This window comes from Tachypleus tridentatus, chromosome 13 (assembly GCF_004210375.1).
Source record: "Tachypleus tridentatus isolate NWPU-2018 chromosome 13, ASM421037v1, whole genome shotgun sequence".
Classification (NCBI taxonomy): Eukaryota; Metazoa; Arthropoda; class Merostomata; order Xiphosura; family Limulidae; genus Tachypleus; species Tachypleus tridentatus.
Window position 1 is genome coordinate 222,342,069 of NC_134837.1, and position 17,573 is coordinate 222,359,641.

Consider the following 17,573-nt stretch of genomic DNA (forward strand, 5'->3'; position numbering starts at 1 on the left):
AGAAATACCCTATATCTATAAAATTGTGTAGTTACTCCACTTTGCTAAACCACTATTGACATTTGTAAAGAAAAATTAGGCCTGGCATGGCAATGTGGGTTAAGGTGTTAGACTTGTAATCTGAGTCCCCATCACACCAAACATGCTCACCCTTTCAGCCATGGGAGTATTATAAAGTGATGGTGAATCTCACTATTTGTTGGTAAGAGAGTAGTTCAAGAGTTGGCAGTGGGTAATGATGACTAGCTGCCTTCCCTCTAGTCTTACACTACTAAATTAGGGATGGCTCGGTGGAGTAAGCTAACAACCTAATCACTTAAATACCTGTTGAAGAATCCACAAGTGATTGAGGCCCCATGTTCCTTGATGGAATCTAATGGTGATAATAATAATTGAAACTATACCTACCTTTTGTCAAGAAACTTTACATTTAAAATATTATGTTATCTTATTACATTGCCTTATTCATCTACTATAATTAACCCTTATAAAAGAAAAAATCTTACATGCTTCTATTATGTGATTACACCACTTTACTCAACAACTACTAGCAAATGTTCTTGTTGATGCCCAGTGAGAGATTTACAAAAGTTAATTCATTTATATGATTCACTTATTCATTTTATAGCAATTGTGTAAGTAGTGTTTTACCAACTGTAAATAAAAATGGTGTTTCTCTTCTTGTCCTAAGTATGTTAGTAATGATCTAGAGTACTTAGACTGTGTATAGCTCATGCAATGAAAAGAGAAAACTAAAGAAATCTCATCAGTACTCCTTACAGCCACCCCTACACAAAAACAAAATCTAAAAGTTTGTGTTATATGGTTATGCTATCTTATTCACAACTATACTCATTCTTGTAAAGAAAAACCTTTTATCTAGACATTTACATTACATGATCATGCTGCCTTATTTATCAACTATAACTAACAGGAAAACCCCTCTGTGGCATATGGCTGGTAAGCATATTAAAACTTTAATTAAAATGAAGTACAGAACAACATTTTGAACTTTTTAGGTCATCTTCAGATTAACAAAGAAAGTTTGCAACACCTAGAAGTTTGTGCTATGTGATCAGACTGCCTTAATCAAAACTATAACTGCAACTTGCACAGAAAAAAGTTACATAAAGAAGCTTATGTCATGTTATTACACTGCCTTATTCAACAACTGCAACTACTTCTTGTAAAGAAGAAAATTTACTTCTAGAAGTTTGTATTATGTGTTTACACTGCTTTACTCAAAACTCTAACCATCCTTTGTAAAGGAAACCCCTACATCTAGAAGTTTGTTATGTGAATACACTACCTTATTCAACAACTATAAGTACCTCTTATAAAGAAGTTTTAAATCTGAAACCTTGGGTTTTGTGGTAAATGGTTGTGATGATTAAAAACAGTTGCCTTTCATATATTTGCATTGCAACATCTTATGCAGTCTTACTACTGTAAATCCACACTATTAGTATAATTTAAGCACCAAATAATAAATTGCAAAGATCTCATGTCAGAAGCTTGCAGAAACTCAGAGTTCTTTTTACAAGTAAGAAAAATAAACATAAATGTATCCTTTTTCTTTCTAGAAACATGCCAATTTCTTTTAGAGTTTCTCTTGTTCACTTCTTAGTTATGCTAAGACTGCATCATACCACAACTTATTCCCAATGACAAAAGCAAAAACATTTTCTAAAAATCAGCATTATTCATCTTTTATATAAAACAAAAATAATGTCAAAAGTATTTCAATTAACATCAGCAGAATGAAAAATACAAAATTACTTTTAAACTATGCAATTCTAGTAAACTATGAAATTCTAGTATTAAAATAAACTTCTAAGAAGCATTTTATCCAATGTTTGAGATCAAGCTGACATGAAGAACTTTGGTATAATGTAATTTGTAACAAGTCTGAGGTAAAACAATAAAATGTTTCTTTCAAAACTGTAACAACAGACTCCAATTACCAGGATTCTCAAAGTTTCTTTTCACACTACTAATACTATTTTTAAAATATCTATTCTTCTAGTATCCTCTACCTGCAAAAAGACTAACAGTACCAGTCATAACAAACATATCATTCTACTAATTTTAGTATACACTACCTGCCAGAAGACTACCAGTACTGGTCATAGCTGTGTGGTATGCAGATATGTCATGTTTTTTTTATATCTTATTATTTTAATTTAGAACAAATGAGAAAATTAAAATACTCTAAGTTTATGCACTTCTTGCACAAAATGTGGTCAAGAAAGAGTTTGTTTTAATTCTATCTGCCTTTGTTCTATCATAATTCTATAGAAATGTAATACTGCACATTGTGTAAAAATGTCAGTAATGAGTGTCCTCTAATAAAACATCAGTTATGAACTTTCACATAATGAATCTTCAGAAAATTGATTAGTGAGAATACATCTTCAAGGAAAACAGTGAAAGGTGACTATCTGGTGTCCAAAAGCTAGCACATACATGCATACACACTATTCTGTATCTTTGATTAACAAAAACTATTTTCATTGTTTGTGACACATGTTTATATTTTATATGCTCATTTATTTCTTTATTCAAATTCAGTTAGTTTTGAAATAAATTTATAATCACATTGTAATACATCTTGCTGATCTTTCTGTTATACAGCAGATCTAAATAATACTTTTTGAGATCAGTTTCACCTGTAACTACTATGTAAGAAATTGGAAAGAGTAATTTTGGTTCTGTGAGTAGAATATATTATTATGTTTTCTATTTCCCACTAAAGTATTTCCCTTACTTGAACATTTATGTTAAAGTTTAAAGAAATGTTTCTGACTTAAATAATGGCTTTTTATAATCAGTCAGAAGAACTTGTCACAAGAGGGATAGCCAGTCACTGAAGAAAGACAATTGTAAAAAAGTCCTTTTCAGGACTTACCAATGATACAAAGGTGCATGACTTCAATTTCTCTATAACCATAAAATAAAGAAGAGCAATCTTTGCACAGAGCACCCAGAATGGCAGATTAGGTATTACCTCTGAGAATCAATCTCAACACAAAGGAAACACATGTCTCTTCAACAATTTCAAGCTGTCAGCAGCCACAGTAATTCAACTCCAGCAGTGGTAAAAACCAAATGAGAAGAATAAAGCAACTGGTGTTTGAAGTTTGCTAGTCAGAACTGTTTCCCTAGCAGATGAGATAGAGAATTAATAGCTACCAAAAAGAAAATCTACAAACCAAGGGGCAGAATAAAGATTTTCTTAATCAGAAGGTATCCTGTAGGGTGACAGAGGATTTCAAAACTACATGTGGTCAAACAGAGAATCTGTATTACCTGTAGAGAAAAACTAAGTCACTGCTCTGTCACTCAGGACTAAGGAATGAGCACTTGCCTGAGGGTTAAGATCTGTAAGTACAAATACTGTGGCATACACATGACACTGGCAAAATTTCAGTCAGGCAATGGCTGCCACAAAATTTCCCTGTGAGTGAAGCCATGTAGATTTTTTCCTCAGTGTTCAAAGGTGCAGCAATTAAAGATCTGAAATGGTTTCCAAAATATTTCAGTCAAGTAACTGCTTGTGATGGCAGGTGTAAGATATAGCAGTCCAATGCCTAATCTTCAGCTTAAATGATCTAGCCCTGGACTCTGTGATGCATTTGAAAGAGGTACAACTAGAAAACTGAAACACAGTAATGGGCAAATTGTGCTACCAATTCAGTCCAGTGGAAAATCAAACAATTCATTTGGTCAAGACTCAGAAGAAAAGTGCTGCATAGATAAACTATACCACCTACAGACCAAGAAGACACCTTGGAAGAGAAGTTTACCAACAAACTACCATGCAAGACAATGAGGCACCAACTGACTGTAAGTAATATCCTTGCCCTAACATAAGTAGTTTCCTTGGTAACCTAATAAAAAGTGGTAACTTTGAGCAAGTTGCAGGAAAAGAATATTCCTGCAGTGGCAGCTGTTATGATTACAACTCGACAGACCATGCAACTCATGTATCTCCACTACATCAAGCTCAAGCCATATCAAGGATTATCTATCAACCCAAACATCTCACTGCTGTGATGCAACCACACCGCATTCCAATAAATTGGTAGGGTTATCCTGACCCCTCCCCTGCATAGTTTACTTGTCACAGTCTATAATGATGATGATGATGTCACAATGTAACTTATGTACATTTTGACAAAAGCAAAGAAGACAAGGTTCTCAGCTCCAGATGATGGTTCAGCAAATTCTGAAGAACCAGCAGTACCAGTGTTCTGCTGATTAGTATGGTTGGTAAAGCTATCAATTCTGAATGATGGCTCAGTATCTCCAGAAGAATCAGCAGCTAGTAGTGAAATTCTTAGTTCAGCCTGGCCAAATACTCGGGGAACATGGCAAACAGTTTCTATCTAAATGTTTAGTGGTCAGCCTTGTTCTCTCACAGCTGGACAGAGCTTGGTATGTATATGTAAGAGTAGAAGAGAAAGCAATTAAGTTCCTTGTTGACAAAAGACTCAACAACACTGGTAAATATTCCAAAATATTATGATCTGCAATGAGATAACCACTCTTGCAAATGAATACCAACTTCATTCTGGCAAAAAGCAATAGACTATTCATGAGTGGAGAAGCTGATCTCTAGCAGCATGTAAGAGCTGTTGCTCAAATAATGAAAGCAACAATCTCTAACCTCAGTTCTGGCAATAGCATCCACAGGATGGACACATTTCCTCAGAATATCAGTTTATCAGTTGCACTGATAGATTTTGCAGAGTTACTTGAGGTTGGCCAGATCAAGCTCCAAAACAGTGGACTGCATGTAATAGAAGAAATAACAGTACCTCTATATATGCGATATTCTGTGACTATATAGGATATGAAGTCTAGTGTATAAGTACTGTGTAATTTAGATAAATAGTTCATGCATGAAAGTTTCCTGTTTAGAAACAAGCAGCATTTATTCAGGCAGTTATCTGTTTGAGGAGATAAGAAGCTCCAGAATTGTTTTCCAATTATGAACAACTGGTTGTCCAGCTTTACGTTCGAATGATCATTTGTGTGGTTACAAAATAAAGTAACCACACCAACTGAGTTAAGTCTTTTTACAGCTACCAAAACCTCTGAAATCACTGTACCATGACTGTGCAAATAATCTGGACCAAAAACAGCAAAAGAAACATGATGAATTATTAGTTGAGTATGATAACATTGTTGTGGGGTCAGATGGCCAACTAGGTTGAACAACTGTGATTTGCCACAACAAAAATTAAGGCAGTGCTCTTCTCAGAGGATATAGGATGTAGCCATATATGAAATTTTGTGTATGGTGAAAGAAAAAAACTTATCAAGAATGCTTGGTTGTCTCCAGCAGTGACTGCCAAGAAGCGTGAACATATACAATTCTGTGTTGATTTTAGATGGGTAAATGTAGTAACTCACACTGATGTGAACAATTCACCATTTTGATTTTTGGAATATTCAACCTGTTAGAAATGGAAAATTGGACTAGATAACAAAACAAAACCTAAGACTGCTTTTATAATGAGGGATAACCTTTGCAAGTTTCATGTCATGCCAACCAAGAATTTAACTGAGCTTACACTGAAAAAGATACAAAAGGTGATATGCCTGGTCTACCCCAGCAATGTTTCAGTGTTTGGATGTACACATGACTAAGAAATTAAATATGGTATTCCAGTGGATAAACAAAGCATGCTTGAAACTGATACCAGGAGAATGAGTGCTCATACATACAGAAATGGAATTTCTCAGTCATATTGTAGACAGAGAGAGTGTTTCTATATATCCTGTTAAGACAACAGAGGTGATACAATGGCCTCATCCTGTAACAAAAGGAGAAATTTATAATTACCTATATTTTGCATCACTTCAACAATAATTTATGGCCAACTTATCCAAGAGAACAGTACCACTGTCTGCTCTCATTAAAATTAAGATGTACTTTGAATAAAGTGAGAGATGAGCAGGCATTTCTATTCCCAAAGCTTGCTTCAGCATTAGCACATCTATGAAAAGACAACAAATTTCAGTTAGACACAATAATAGAATTGTAGAAGTGTCATCACAGATTTAGGATGATGTAGAACATGTAACTGTGTACTTTAGTCATTCATTTGTAATTCTTGAATACATATACTATACACAGTTAAGAAACTGCTTGCAGTTTTACTCTTTTTAAAACACTATTGCCACTACTTGTATGATAGGAGGTTCACTATTTAGGTGGACTAAGCTTTGCTGAAAGTTAATTAACATTCAAAAACTGGAAGAGATTATAGCACAATGGATAATAATATTGTAGGAATGATTCTATCATAGTACATTGCCTACAGCTACAGCATGACAATGCAGAAAATTTGATATGAAGCACTATCAGACCTTGTCTGTCCATGGAATTTTTTGATCCTGGATACTCAGTTGTAGATGAAACCATTTTCACCACAGCAATACATTTAGAGATCCCATTTGTTGATGGATGATGAAACTAACATTTTGAGAAGTCCAGGAAGTGCAATTGTAGGACTTGGATCTATTAAGTCACTCCTTGCCATGAAGCTAGCTAAACTTTCTTCTTTTAATTCAGAATTATTAAATTGTTTTCATTTATTCTATTCTATGTACTTTTGGTATGACATATGGTCAAAAAAGTTCTTAAACAGATTTTGATTTTGCTGCCTTTATGGTTTTATCATTATATGGAAACAACACCTCTTTAGCCCATGGAAATAATGGCTGTAATGCTTCAAATTGTGCAAGAATATTGGCAGCCACAATCTTCCAATGGAAGGCTAGATGATATCTCAAAATTATTGTCTTCCCTGTGTTTAAAAGAAAATGACCAGTTAAATAGTTGAGCTAGTTGCAAAGAATAGATCTGAATATGATCTAGGTAAATTTGACTGATCATGTGACCTTTTTTTCCTTATTCAAAGTCTTTATGTATTTGATACCTTTTAACACAGTGTGTATATCGTCACAAAATTTGGCAGTCTTTCAGTAAAAATTACAATTGTCACAAACAAAAAGAATGTATTTTTTAGTGAAATATATTTAACAAACTGAAAAAGGATTTGTTAGCAAATATCTCAAGTATTTGTTTTGAATATTCTGTGTGCAAAGTGATTTTTTCATGTTAAGATTAAAAATAATTTTTTATCTCAAAAATCTCAAATTTCATTTCCATAATCTCTAAAAAGGTTGGCTTTAAAAAAATTCATGAACCAGATCTTGATTGAAATTATTAGTAGGTATACAACTCCAGAGAATACACTAATTTAATCAACCCACAAATTCAGTGAAAGGTAACAGTTAAGTGTCCACAGGCAAGTCCACACACTGTATTTTCTATGTTCCATTAATAAAGGGTGATTCACTGTGTGTTACATAGTATCCAATATATTTTTGTCTTTACTCAAACTCAGGTTTATTTTAGCTAAAATCATTATTACTTTATGGTATATCCTGTTGATCCTCTGTTATAAAGTAGAACTATATAATATATTTTGATGAAATGAGTTCCACCTGAAGGTACCCTAACAGACATTACAATCATCTAAATGGCAATATGCTAACAATACCAATCATAATTGACTATACTGAAGCATCTAGATTTTCTGGCTAAATTTGATTTGAATATTTTTTTTAATTCTAATAACTTTTTGTTACCAGAAATATTTCATCAATACTCAGAATATCAGATTTTTAAATAATGATAATAAATAAATGTATGTAATATATAGTATTACCCATGATCAGCTTCATCTTCTGTAGTTTCTACAAGTTTGGTTTCTTCCTTGGAATCTTCTGTAAGCTCAAAAATACACTGGCCTGTTTTTGTAGCACAAAGAATCCCTTCTGCAACAACTGAGAATGAAGTGCTGGCAACTGGAGTTGATGCATGAGGAGTTCTAGTTAAACCAGCTTCCGATTCAGACAAATGGGTTGCATCAGACTGTTAAATATAAACCATCTTCAGATTCTATGTTTAGTGGATTAGTCAACCATAAAATATCAAAAGGAAGGTTTTGTTTCTTTTTAGTAACCTAAAGAACTAACATTTTTTTTTGTTTAACTTTACAATATTCTAGATGATTCCAATTTACTGTTGCTTTGTCATAACATAAATGTCTATCCACACATTTGAACAGATTAATATGCTACCCATTAAAATGTAAAGTGTTTTAGTACAAGAACTATCCATATCCATAATTCAGAATAGAAACAAGAAAAACAATATAAATAATATCACTTATGATTTTAAAGTTTAATAAAACCTTTTATGTTAAAAATATATTTTTATAAAAATGTATGTTGAAATACCTCCAAAGAAAACTAGTGGAAAAGAAAGTACAAATGACATGAATTTTCTGTAAACTTGTAACAAACCAAAATATAGTTGATACTACATTGATTAACAGTTATAAATACATTCAAGTAATTCATTCTACACTGTTCCAATGCCATTTATTTCACCACACACTTGAGAATGTATTAATATATTAATCCAAGCACAGTTGTAATGCTAATTTTAATTAAGTTCATGGGAAAATTCCTAAAAGTGTTCTGAAAAATTATAAAAAATAACTTCATTTATTTTGTAGCTTACCCATTTAACAATAGCGCATTTTTGTTATCTAAAATATAAATCTTAAGTTTGTGAATATAATATCAGAATGTACTGCTTTATTATGTTTAAAGGTTAAATATCTCATCAGTCACTGACTAAATGGAACAAATATTCTCAAAATGTTTTATCAATTATCATTAAAATGTGAGTCAAATTTTTCAATGGTTTATTATATTTAAAAACTATTTTCAAATAACTTAATATTGAGTAATTTGTACTTGTATACATCCAAAAAGGCCAAAAACTTGGATGTTAATGACCACTTACTTACATTTACATTATGCAAGTATTGATTCACTCTTTTCTAAGAGTACAATATGTAACATGTAAAAGAAAAGCCAAGTGAGTATCTTGGCTCATACTTCTTCCTTAATTTTTATCCATCAGAAATGTTGCTAACCTTTACTCACATCTAATTTTATGCTAAATGTACCATATCTTCTGTTTCCTACAGATATCTAACAGATAACTCTTTGTCTTTGCATGAATAAATAGTTCCTTGCTAATGTTTTCTTTCTACATAACAGATCATCATTCATCGATAACATCGCATTCCAAATACTTCTATTACTTTGTTTCATCACAGAGGATCTATGCTTCTATCACATAAAGTAGGACTAACCACACTTAACATTTCAGTTATCTCTTAAGTCTAGTTTAACATACCTCCTGAGCAATTCTTTGATGCTAACCCTACCAATAAAGAGTGATATAAATATGGGACACTGTGGGCTTGAGCACCCACATCTTGCTCTCCCAATTTCTGTATCCATTCCTACTCCTTTATTTTATTTCTTTATGTGAGACTAGCAAATGTATATCAAGACTGATGGATAAAATATCCCCATCACAATGTGGGTCCTACTTCTTCAGTCACCTCCAAAACCTAGGGTGCATTTTATCCCACATTATAGCTTGTACCCTGGGATCTTTCTGATTCGTCCAGTGTTTTTTGTTTATTATTTTTTAATTTAAATTTTGTTTTGACTTATTTTTAGGTTATAACAAACTAATATAAGTAGTCAAAGGTTTGGATTTGCTGTTTTTAATGTAGTTCTTCATTTTAATTTTGTTTACTTAACTTTATCAGTATTAATTTTCTCTAACATATATTCAAAGTATGCAATTTGTTGCTGAATATGTTGCACTTTTCCATTATATTGCTCAATGTTTATGAAACTAAGTGTAACAGCCTTAACTAATGACATATTTTGATATTATAATTTAGCCTAGCGAGCTGATTATGGTAATTATGTTGCTGCAAACATTATAAAAAGTAATACCAAAAGATATCTCACACGTCCTGTTCTAAATACTTTTCACCCTATTACTTACACAAATACATTTTGTGAAATATAATGTAATTTATCTATTAACATGTACTAAACGTAACATGAAATATATGGGTCAAACTTCAAACCTATCGCGTATATGTACAAATTTGCATGATCTCAAGTTTAAAAAAATTCGATGAATTCTATAGAATTAAAACATTTTAGGATTCACCCTTTTACCTCTATTAAGATAACTGTATTAGAAACTGTTGATGAAGACACCAACAGATTGGGTTAATAATTACTGCATTGCTAGTTTTTTCTATACAGATAACCTTTTCATAAAAATAGAAAAACTAGAGGTAGAAGAAATAATAAAATTAAAATAGGTTAATTTTTCAGAATTTTGTTGTCATTTAGAGATATCTCAGCAAATATTCTTGTTTTCTATCCTACCTTCTATCAATATAGGTAATTAGAGTTCCAAATTCTTAAGAAACTATAGACTTTGTATTTGGACATCACAAACATCAAATTTAAACCAAAGTTGTATTCAACATACCCATGTTTGCACACCCAAATAAGTGGTTAGTTGTTATTTTTATTCTCATCCTTTGTGGGGTTTTTTTTCACGGTTATCCTCACTACTGATATTTATCCCTATATAAATACATTCCTCTTGCTGTTACAACTGTTTATCTTCTATCTTGATGCATATTCTGATTGTTTTCTAAGATTAAGAACTTATCATTGTCTTGGTTTTATTGGTATTTACTCTGATTCCATAGTTTTCTTTTACATCTACAAGCCTGTCAAGTAACCATTTGATCTCTCCCTCAGATTCATGTATATGCTGCATCATCAACATAACAATTACCAGATTGTAGTTCCATTAACATTAATTTCTTCTGCATCAGTAATTAACTCTATCATCAAGCATTTTGCATTCAAATTATGTGATGATAGTGATAGCACACAAACTTGTCATACTTCTTCCTCAAATTCAAGCTAACCAGCTGCTTGACTCTGTCTATTCAAACTGCTGTTTCTTGACATAAGTACAAATTCTTCAAGATTCTAATGTTTGTCCAACCTACTCCTGCCTGTAGCAGGATCTTCATTAACTTCCCAAGATTAACTCTGCCCAAAACCTTTTTCAATCTACTTCATTACAAAGTATCAAAAACAGCACAAGAAATTATGCCATACGAGAAATCGTCTAAGCTAAATCACACGTATGTAATGTACTCACTTACTCAAACTCACTGTTCAGGTATAAATAGATCAAGAATCACCAAAAAGACATACATCATCATATCAGTAAGAAAAATTACTGTGTATTATATCTTGGCACAGTTAAAACAATAGATAAAGTTGAAAAGTTATCTACAGGCTCCTCTTTTTTTTTTTCCAAGTAAACAATAATGTTTATAAACAAAAGGAAGGGTTAGCGATGGGATTGCTACTTTCACCATTGTTGTGCGACTTGTACATGAATATATTTGAAACTAAAGCCATAAATGATGCAAAATGTAAACCTAATATTTGAATAAGATACATAGATGATACATTCTTGGTGTGGAGATACAGTTACAGTTATAAAGCATTAATTGCATTTGCATAACATAGAACCATCTATACAGCTTACTTATGAAATTGAGAAAAATAACAGCTTGCCTTTTCTAGATGTATTATTAAAAAGGAATTTACAAGGTAATATAAAAATATTTATTTTTTGGAAACCATTTCCTGTTCTTACATTTCCACACCATGAATTATACACCAGATCATAAAAAATAGATGCATTTTACACTTATGTTTTACAGAATTATAGTTAATGAAATTTATTGCACCTGAGAGAGGATTTAACCAAATATTATAGACAGAGCTGTCAAGTAATTCACTAATGTGGTTGGTAATGGCTGACCAAGTATTACTTTAAAACTCAGTTATTAAAAAATTAAAAAGGAAGCATTAATTTTGACCTATATCCTAGGTTTAACTAACAATTTATATAAAGTGCTTAGAAAACAAACTTTGTCCCTATATTTAAACTGATTTATAAGATAAAGCAGGTTTCTGTAATACAGTTAATGGAAAAATAGGAGTCTATAAAATTGAATGTGGAAATAATTAAATTGGGCATACTAAATATAATTTAAAATATCACTTACTGAAGCACAAAGTATATAAGAAATGAAAAACAAAATTTAGCCATAGCAGAATAAGTACATACAGTATATGCAAAAGTAGTATTGTTGAAAAAAAATACAATACAATATTGGCTCAACAAAAAAGTATTACAGTCAATAATATTTATTACTCCTTAGAAATAAGGAAATGTAAATAAGATCATGTATTATTAAATAGAGATAAAGGTTTGGCATATAGCTATACAAAAATGTAGTGTGAACTACTTCTCTGTAAAGTTCACATGGAAATTTTAGATTTATACATATGTCACACAATGTTTTCAATAAAAATGTATAAAGAAGACATGATTATTTCTTGCAACTCACTACTGAAGATGAAGTTACAATGTCAAAACATGTACGTTCAACTTCTTACTGGTCGTAGATTGGTCTTAAAGTGTTTTTAATTGTGTACCTACTTTAACTTTGTATGTTATTTATTACTTTAAACTTCCTTGGGTTTTTTATTGACAGCAAACAATAATAAAAACAACTGTTAAGGTGTGAATGCCATTTCCAAAATAGAAATAATTTATTAATTTATAATTAATTATACTTGTCTTAAAATATCAACAGTAAGCCTATTATATTTTAAACATGAAATTCTTTATCTTGGTCTCTTAGAGATTTTCAAGAATTAGAAGATTGTATACTAATAGTGTTCTAACAACATTATTTTCACTAACTGATGATTCTCACAAGACTTGGACAGTTGCAATAATTAACCAGAGAGGCACTCCTAAGACAAAAAATTCACAAGTCATGGCTTGATTGATTGATTGATTTAGTGTTTTATGGCACAAAGCAGCGAGGCTATCTGCACCAGACATTTGGTAAAAATGTAAAAAAATAAAATAAAAATAAATAAAAAAATGTAGTAATAGACATAAATGGAAATGAAGGTAAAACAAAAAAGTATAAAACCAATGTTGACACCTAGTCTACAATGTTAAGATAGAAGGCAGAGTATAAGAAGTTGTAAGGTATTTACTCTAGCAAAAAGGTAATGATCATAACCCGCCAGGAAGATTAATAGGTAAGTTCAAGAACCACCGTCAATCACCTGAAGTTGGCCTTTCCAGTCCTGGTTCCGGGTTATGTGTCATAGCAGCTATTATCAAAACGTAAAAGAAGTTTTAAAAGACACTCCGCAAAATCGTAATAATGAGTAGCCAAATGTCCAGTAAAAAGATAAAGTCAAGTAAATGGAGTAAAATTTGTAAAAGTAAATGAAGGTAAAAGCAAAATGGCAATTAAAACAGAAAATGACGTAAAAACCAATGTTGACATCCAGTCAACAAAGTTGTAAAGAACTACCTGTAGCAGAATGGTAATGATGGTAACCCGCCAGGAAGACTAACAGGTAAGTATAAAAACCACAGTCAGTCACCTGAAGTTAGTCTTTCCAGTCCTGGTTCCGGGTTACGAGTCAATATGGCCAGTACTAAAAAGTAGTAAAAGTGTGAAATGATATGCAGCAAAAGTATAATAACAACAACTCGCCAGGATGACTAACGAGTAGTTCAAACGGATAGGTCAAACAGGAGCGTTAGTCACCTGAAGTTGGCCTTTCCAGTCCTGGTGTCGAGTTATTTAATGTTCTGGCCATTGTCCAATGTCAAATGGAAGGAGAGATTAAAACTGTAAAAAGGAACCACAATTAAAAGGTGTAATGAATAAATATGCAACACTTAAATGAGATTAAAAGGTTAATGGCCATTAAAAATTAAAAACATTATCAAGGTGGACAGAGTCACCATCACCAATAACTCTGTCCAATGTTACAGACTGACCCTGGGAAAAATATGTTTAAAATATTGCCGTTGTTGAGAATTGTACTTGATGGCAAGAAAGTAAAACGTGGCTGATAGTGATTTGAGTGTTACACAAACTACACATTGGTGCATCAGTTCCAGATAAAAGAAAATGATGAGTTAAAAACTGTGACCAATCGTAGCCTAGTGAGAACAACTTCCTCCTTCGAACTTTACGGAAGCTAGATGGCCAAAGTCCAATTTTGGGTTTGATTTGAAAAAGTTTGTTGTCACGTTGCTCATTCCAAGTGGACTGCCAGCTGGCACGGAGCCGAGCCTTGAAGACAACACCATAGTCCATATGCGGAATAGGCATAGGAGTGATGGTGCTGAAGCAGACATATTTAGCTGCCATGTCTGCAAGTTCATTCCATAAATACCAACATGGCCTGGTATCCAGAAAACTGGATTGAAGTAGCTGCTAATGAGAAATGGGCCAGTCGGTTTGGGATATCAGCGAGAATAGGATGTGAGCTAACGTGTAGCGATTCCAAGGCAAGTATAGAACTAAGCAAATCAGTATAAATAGTGCAGTTGGAGTACTGCTTAGCTGAAATATGATCCAGGGCAAGAGATATTGCATACAGTTCAGCAGTGAACACAGAAGCTGTAGAAGGGATTCTCGCGCAACTACTGACCCATAGCAAACCATAGCAGAGCCCACTGAATTACCTGATTTGGAACCATCTGTATAAATGGGAACTGAATGATTGTTTGAAAGATATTCATTGAATAAAAGACGGTACTTCCAATCTGGAGTATCTGCCTTTTTTAGGTGACTGAAAGAAAGGTCATATTTGGGGGCTGTAATAAGCCATGGTGGGATGGGCCGACCTGTGGAATCTGCAATGTTATCCAAGGACAGACCCAATTTATCCAATTGCTCCCGGATGCGAAGGACAAACGGAGCAATGACAGATCGTCTGTTCTGAAAAGTACTGCCCACCGAGGAAGGAAAACACATTTCCAGGTGGGATGCTTTGGTAAGGAATGAAGTTTGAAGTATATTGTAAAGATAGTTGCAAGCGGCGAAGGTGTAGAGAAGGTTCATGAGATTCAATGTATATACTTTGAACTGGAGAGGTGCGGAAAGCCCCAGTGCAGAGTCGAAGTCCTTGGTGATGAGCGGGGTCCAGCATCATTAAGGTCGAGGGTCTGGCAGAGCCATAGATCACTGATCCATAGTGAGTTTCGATCTAATAAGAGCACGCGATATACCTTTAACATTGAACAGCGATCTGCCCCAACTGGTAGAAGAGAGAACACGAAGGATGTTCAGTGCTCTTGTGCATTTGACCGAAGCTGCTTTAAGTGTGGTATAAAGGTCAGTTTATGATCAAAGATAAGCCCCAAGAACTTGGTCTCGGGACCACTGGCAGCAAAACTTCACCGATATGAAGTTCAGGATCAGGGTGAATACCCCATCAACGGCAAAAGTGCAGGCATACAGTTTTGGAGAGAGAGAAATTAAAGCCGTTCGCCAGAGTCCACTTCGCACACAATTGAGGCGGTTTGTAGTTGCCGCTCAATATATCTCATGTTTGATGACTGACATGAGATGTGAAAGTCGTCGACATACAGCCCATTCGCAACAGTGAGAGGGAGTTGTTCAGTGATGGCATTTATCTTTATACTGAAGAGTGTAACACTCAATACACAGCCTTGAAGGACTCCAAGTTCCTGTACAAAAGAACGGGAAAGTGTTGAACCCACACAAACTTGGAATCTCCTGTCCATTAAAAATTTTTTAATAAACATGGGTAGATGGCCACGTAACCCATATGTATGGAGGTCTCAAAACGCCATACCTCCATGTTGTGTCGTAAGCCTTCTCTATGTCAAAGAATATTGATACAACATGTTGGTGGTTGAGAAGGCTTCTCTGATAGATGTTTCAAGACAAATTAGGTGGTCTGTGGTGGAGTGCTGTCGACGGAACCCACACTGAGTGGGCGAGAGGAGGTTGTTTGATTCAAGGAACCAAACAAGGCGAGCATTAACCATCCTTTCTAATGTCTTACAGAGACAGCTTGTCAAAGCAATTGGACGGTAGTTTGAAGGAATCTTGGGATCTTTCCCTGGCTTAGAAAAAGGTAAAATAATAGCCTGGCGCCAGGCATCAGGAAAAACATTCTCCTGCCAGATCCGGTTGAAAACAATCAGGACATCAAGAGAAGCAGGAGATAGATGGTGCAGCATGTCATAATGAATATCATCAGGTCCAACAGACGTACTGGCAGACCGATGAAGGGCCATTTTTAGTTCCACCAGGGTAAAGGGACAACTATAGTCAAAGAAACAGTCAGTTCGAAAGGAAAGAGGTGATCGCTCTACCCGAGTCTTGATGGCCAGGAAGGCGGAGGAACAAGCAGAAGTGCCAGATACCCGGCAAAAGTTTTCACCTAGAGTGTTAGCGATGTTCCGAACATCAGTCACCTCCTGACCATCAGAGAGTAAGATCGAGAGAGGGATAGAATTGTAGTGTCCATTAACCTTTCGAATCCTGTCCCATATGATCTTGGAATTGGTGGTAGAAGATATACTGGTTGTGAACTTAATCCAAGATTCCTTCTGGCTGTGACGTCTTACCCACCTAGCATGTGCACGGGCCGTTGGAAAGCAACCGGTTTGAAAGTGTGGGATATCTACGAAAAGTATCCCAGGCCCGCTTTTGAGCCTTCCGTGCTAAGTGGCAAGCAGGATTCCACCACGGACGAGGATATCGTGGAAAACATGTCTTTTAGGAATACACTGAGCAGCTGCATGTGTAATACAGTCAGTTACTGCTGCTACACAGTCGTCTATTGATGGCTGATTTATGATGGTAGGATCAAGTTCTGCGAGAGCAGTGAAAGTGGACCAGTCTGCCTGATCCAGCTTCCACCGGGGCATGCGGGTAGGGTAGCATCGACCACGGCCAGTCTCTCTCAAAAGGATCGGAAAATGATCACTGCCTAGTGGATTACTGTCAACCCTCCATGAAAAATGGGAGAATAATGAAGGGGAACAAACCGAGAGATCAATAGCGGTAAAGGACTGACTAGGTGCATGAAAGTAAGTGGAAGAACCAGCATTGAAAAGAGAAAGATTGTGATCAGAGAGCATCCGCTCTACAGATCGGCCCCTCCCATCAATAATAGCACTTCCCCAGAGGGGATGATGTCCATTAAAATCCCCTAGGATTAGAAATGAAGATGGCAATTGTTCAACGAGAGCATCAAGATCTGATTGATCATATGTCTTTCCAGGGGACAGGTACAGAGAACAAACAGTGATGGTATGACCCAAGGAAACACGGATGGCTACAGCCTCCAAGGGTGTGTTGAGTGACAAAGACAGGGTGGGCACGTGTTGATCAACCAACAGTGCCACCCCTCCATGTACTCGACCATCACACAACCTGTCATTTCTGTACAGAGAAAACTGCCGAATGGAGACAGTATCAGCAGTTTTGAGAAATGTTTCTTGTAAAGAAAGACAAACAGGATGGTAGGAAGCAATCAGCGTTTTGATATCATCCAGATTAGAACGTAAACCTCGACAGTTCCATTGTATCAAGGTGGCCATTTTAAGAATGGGTAGGTGAAGTGGCTGGAGAACCCTTCGGTTTACGACCACGTCTTTTTTCTTTACTGTCTTTAGTCGGAGGAGGTCTATCAACCTCCAT

At 34.7% G+C, this 17,573-nt stretch overlaps 1 protein-coding gene across 1 annotated transcript in view; it reads right to left on the minus strand.

Moving 5' to 3' along the window:
• LOC143237040 (centrosomal protein of 89 kDa-like) overlaps positions 1 to 17,573 on the minus strand; it is a 113,946-nt gene that overhangs the window by 88,848 nt on the left and 7,525 nt on the right. Inside the window, exon 3 of the mRNA XM_076475876.1 lies at positions 7,746 to 7,951. Within this exon, the coding sequence (XP_076331991.1) occupies positions 7,746 to 7,951 (206 nt within the window). The remainder of the gene's footprint in view (positions 1 to 7,745; positions 7,952 to 17,573) is intronic.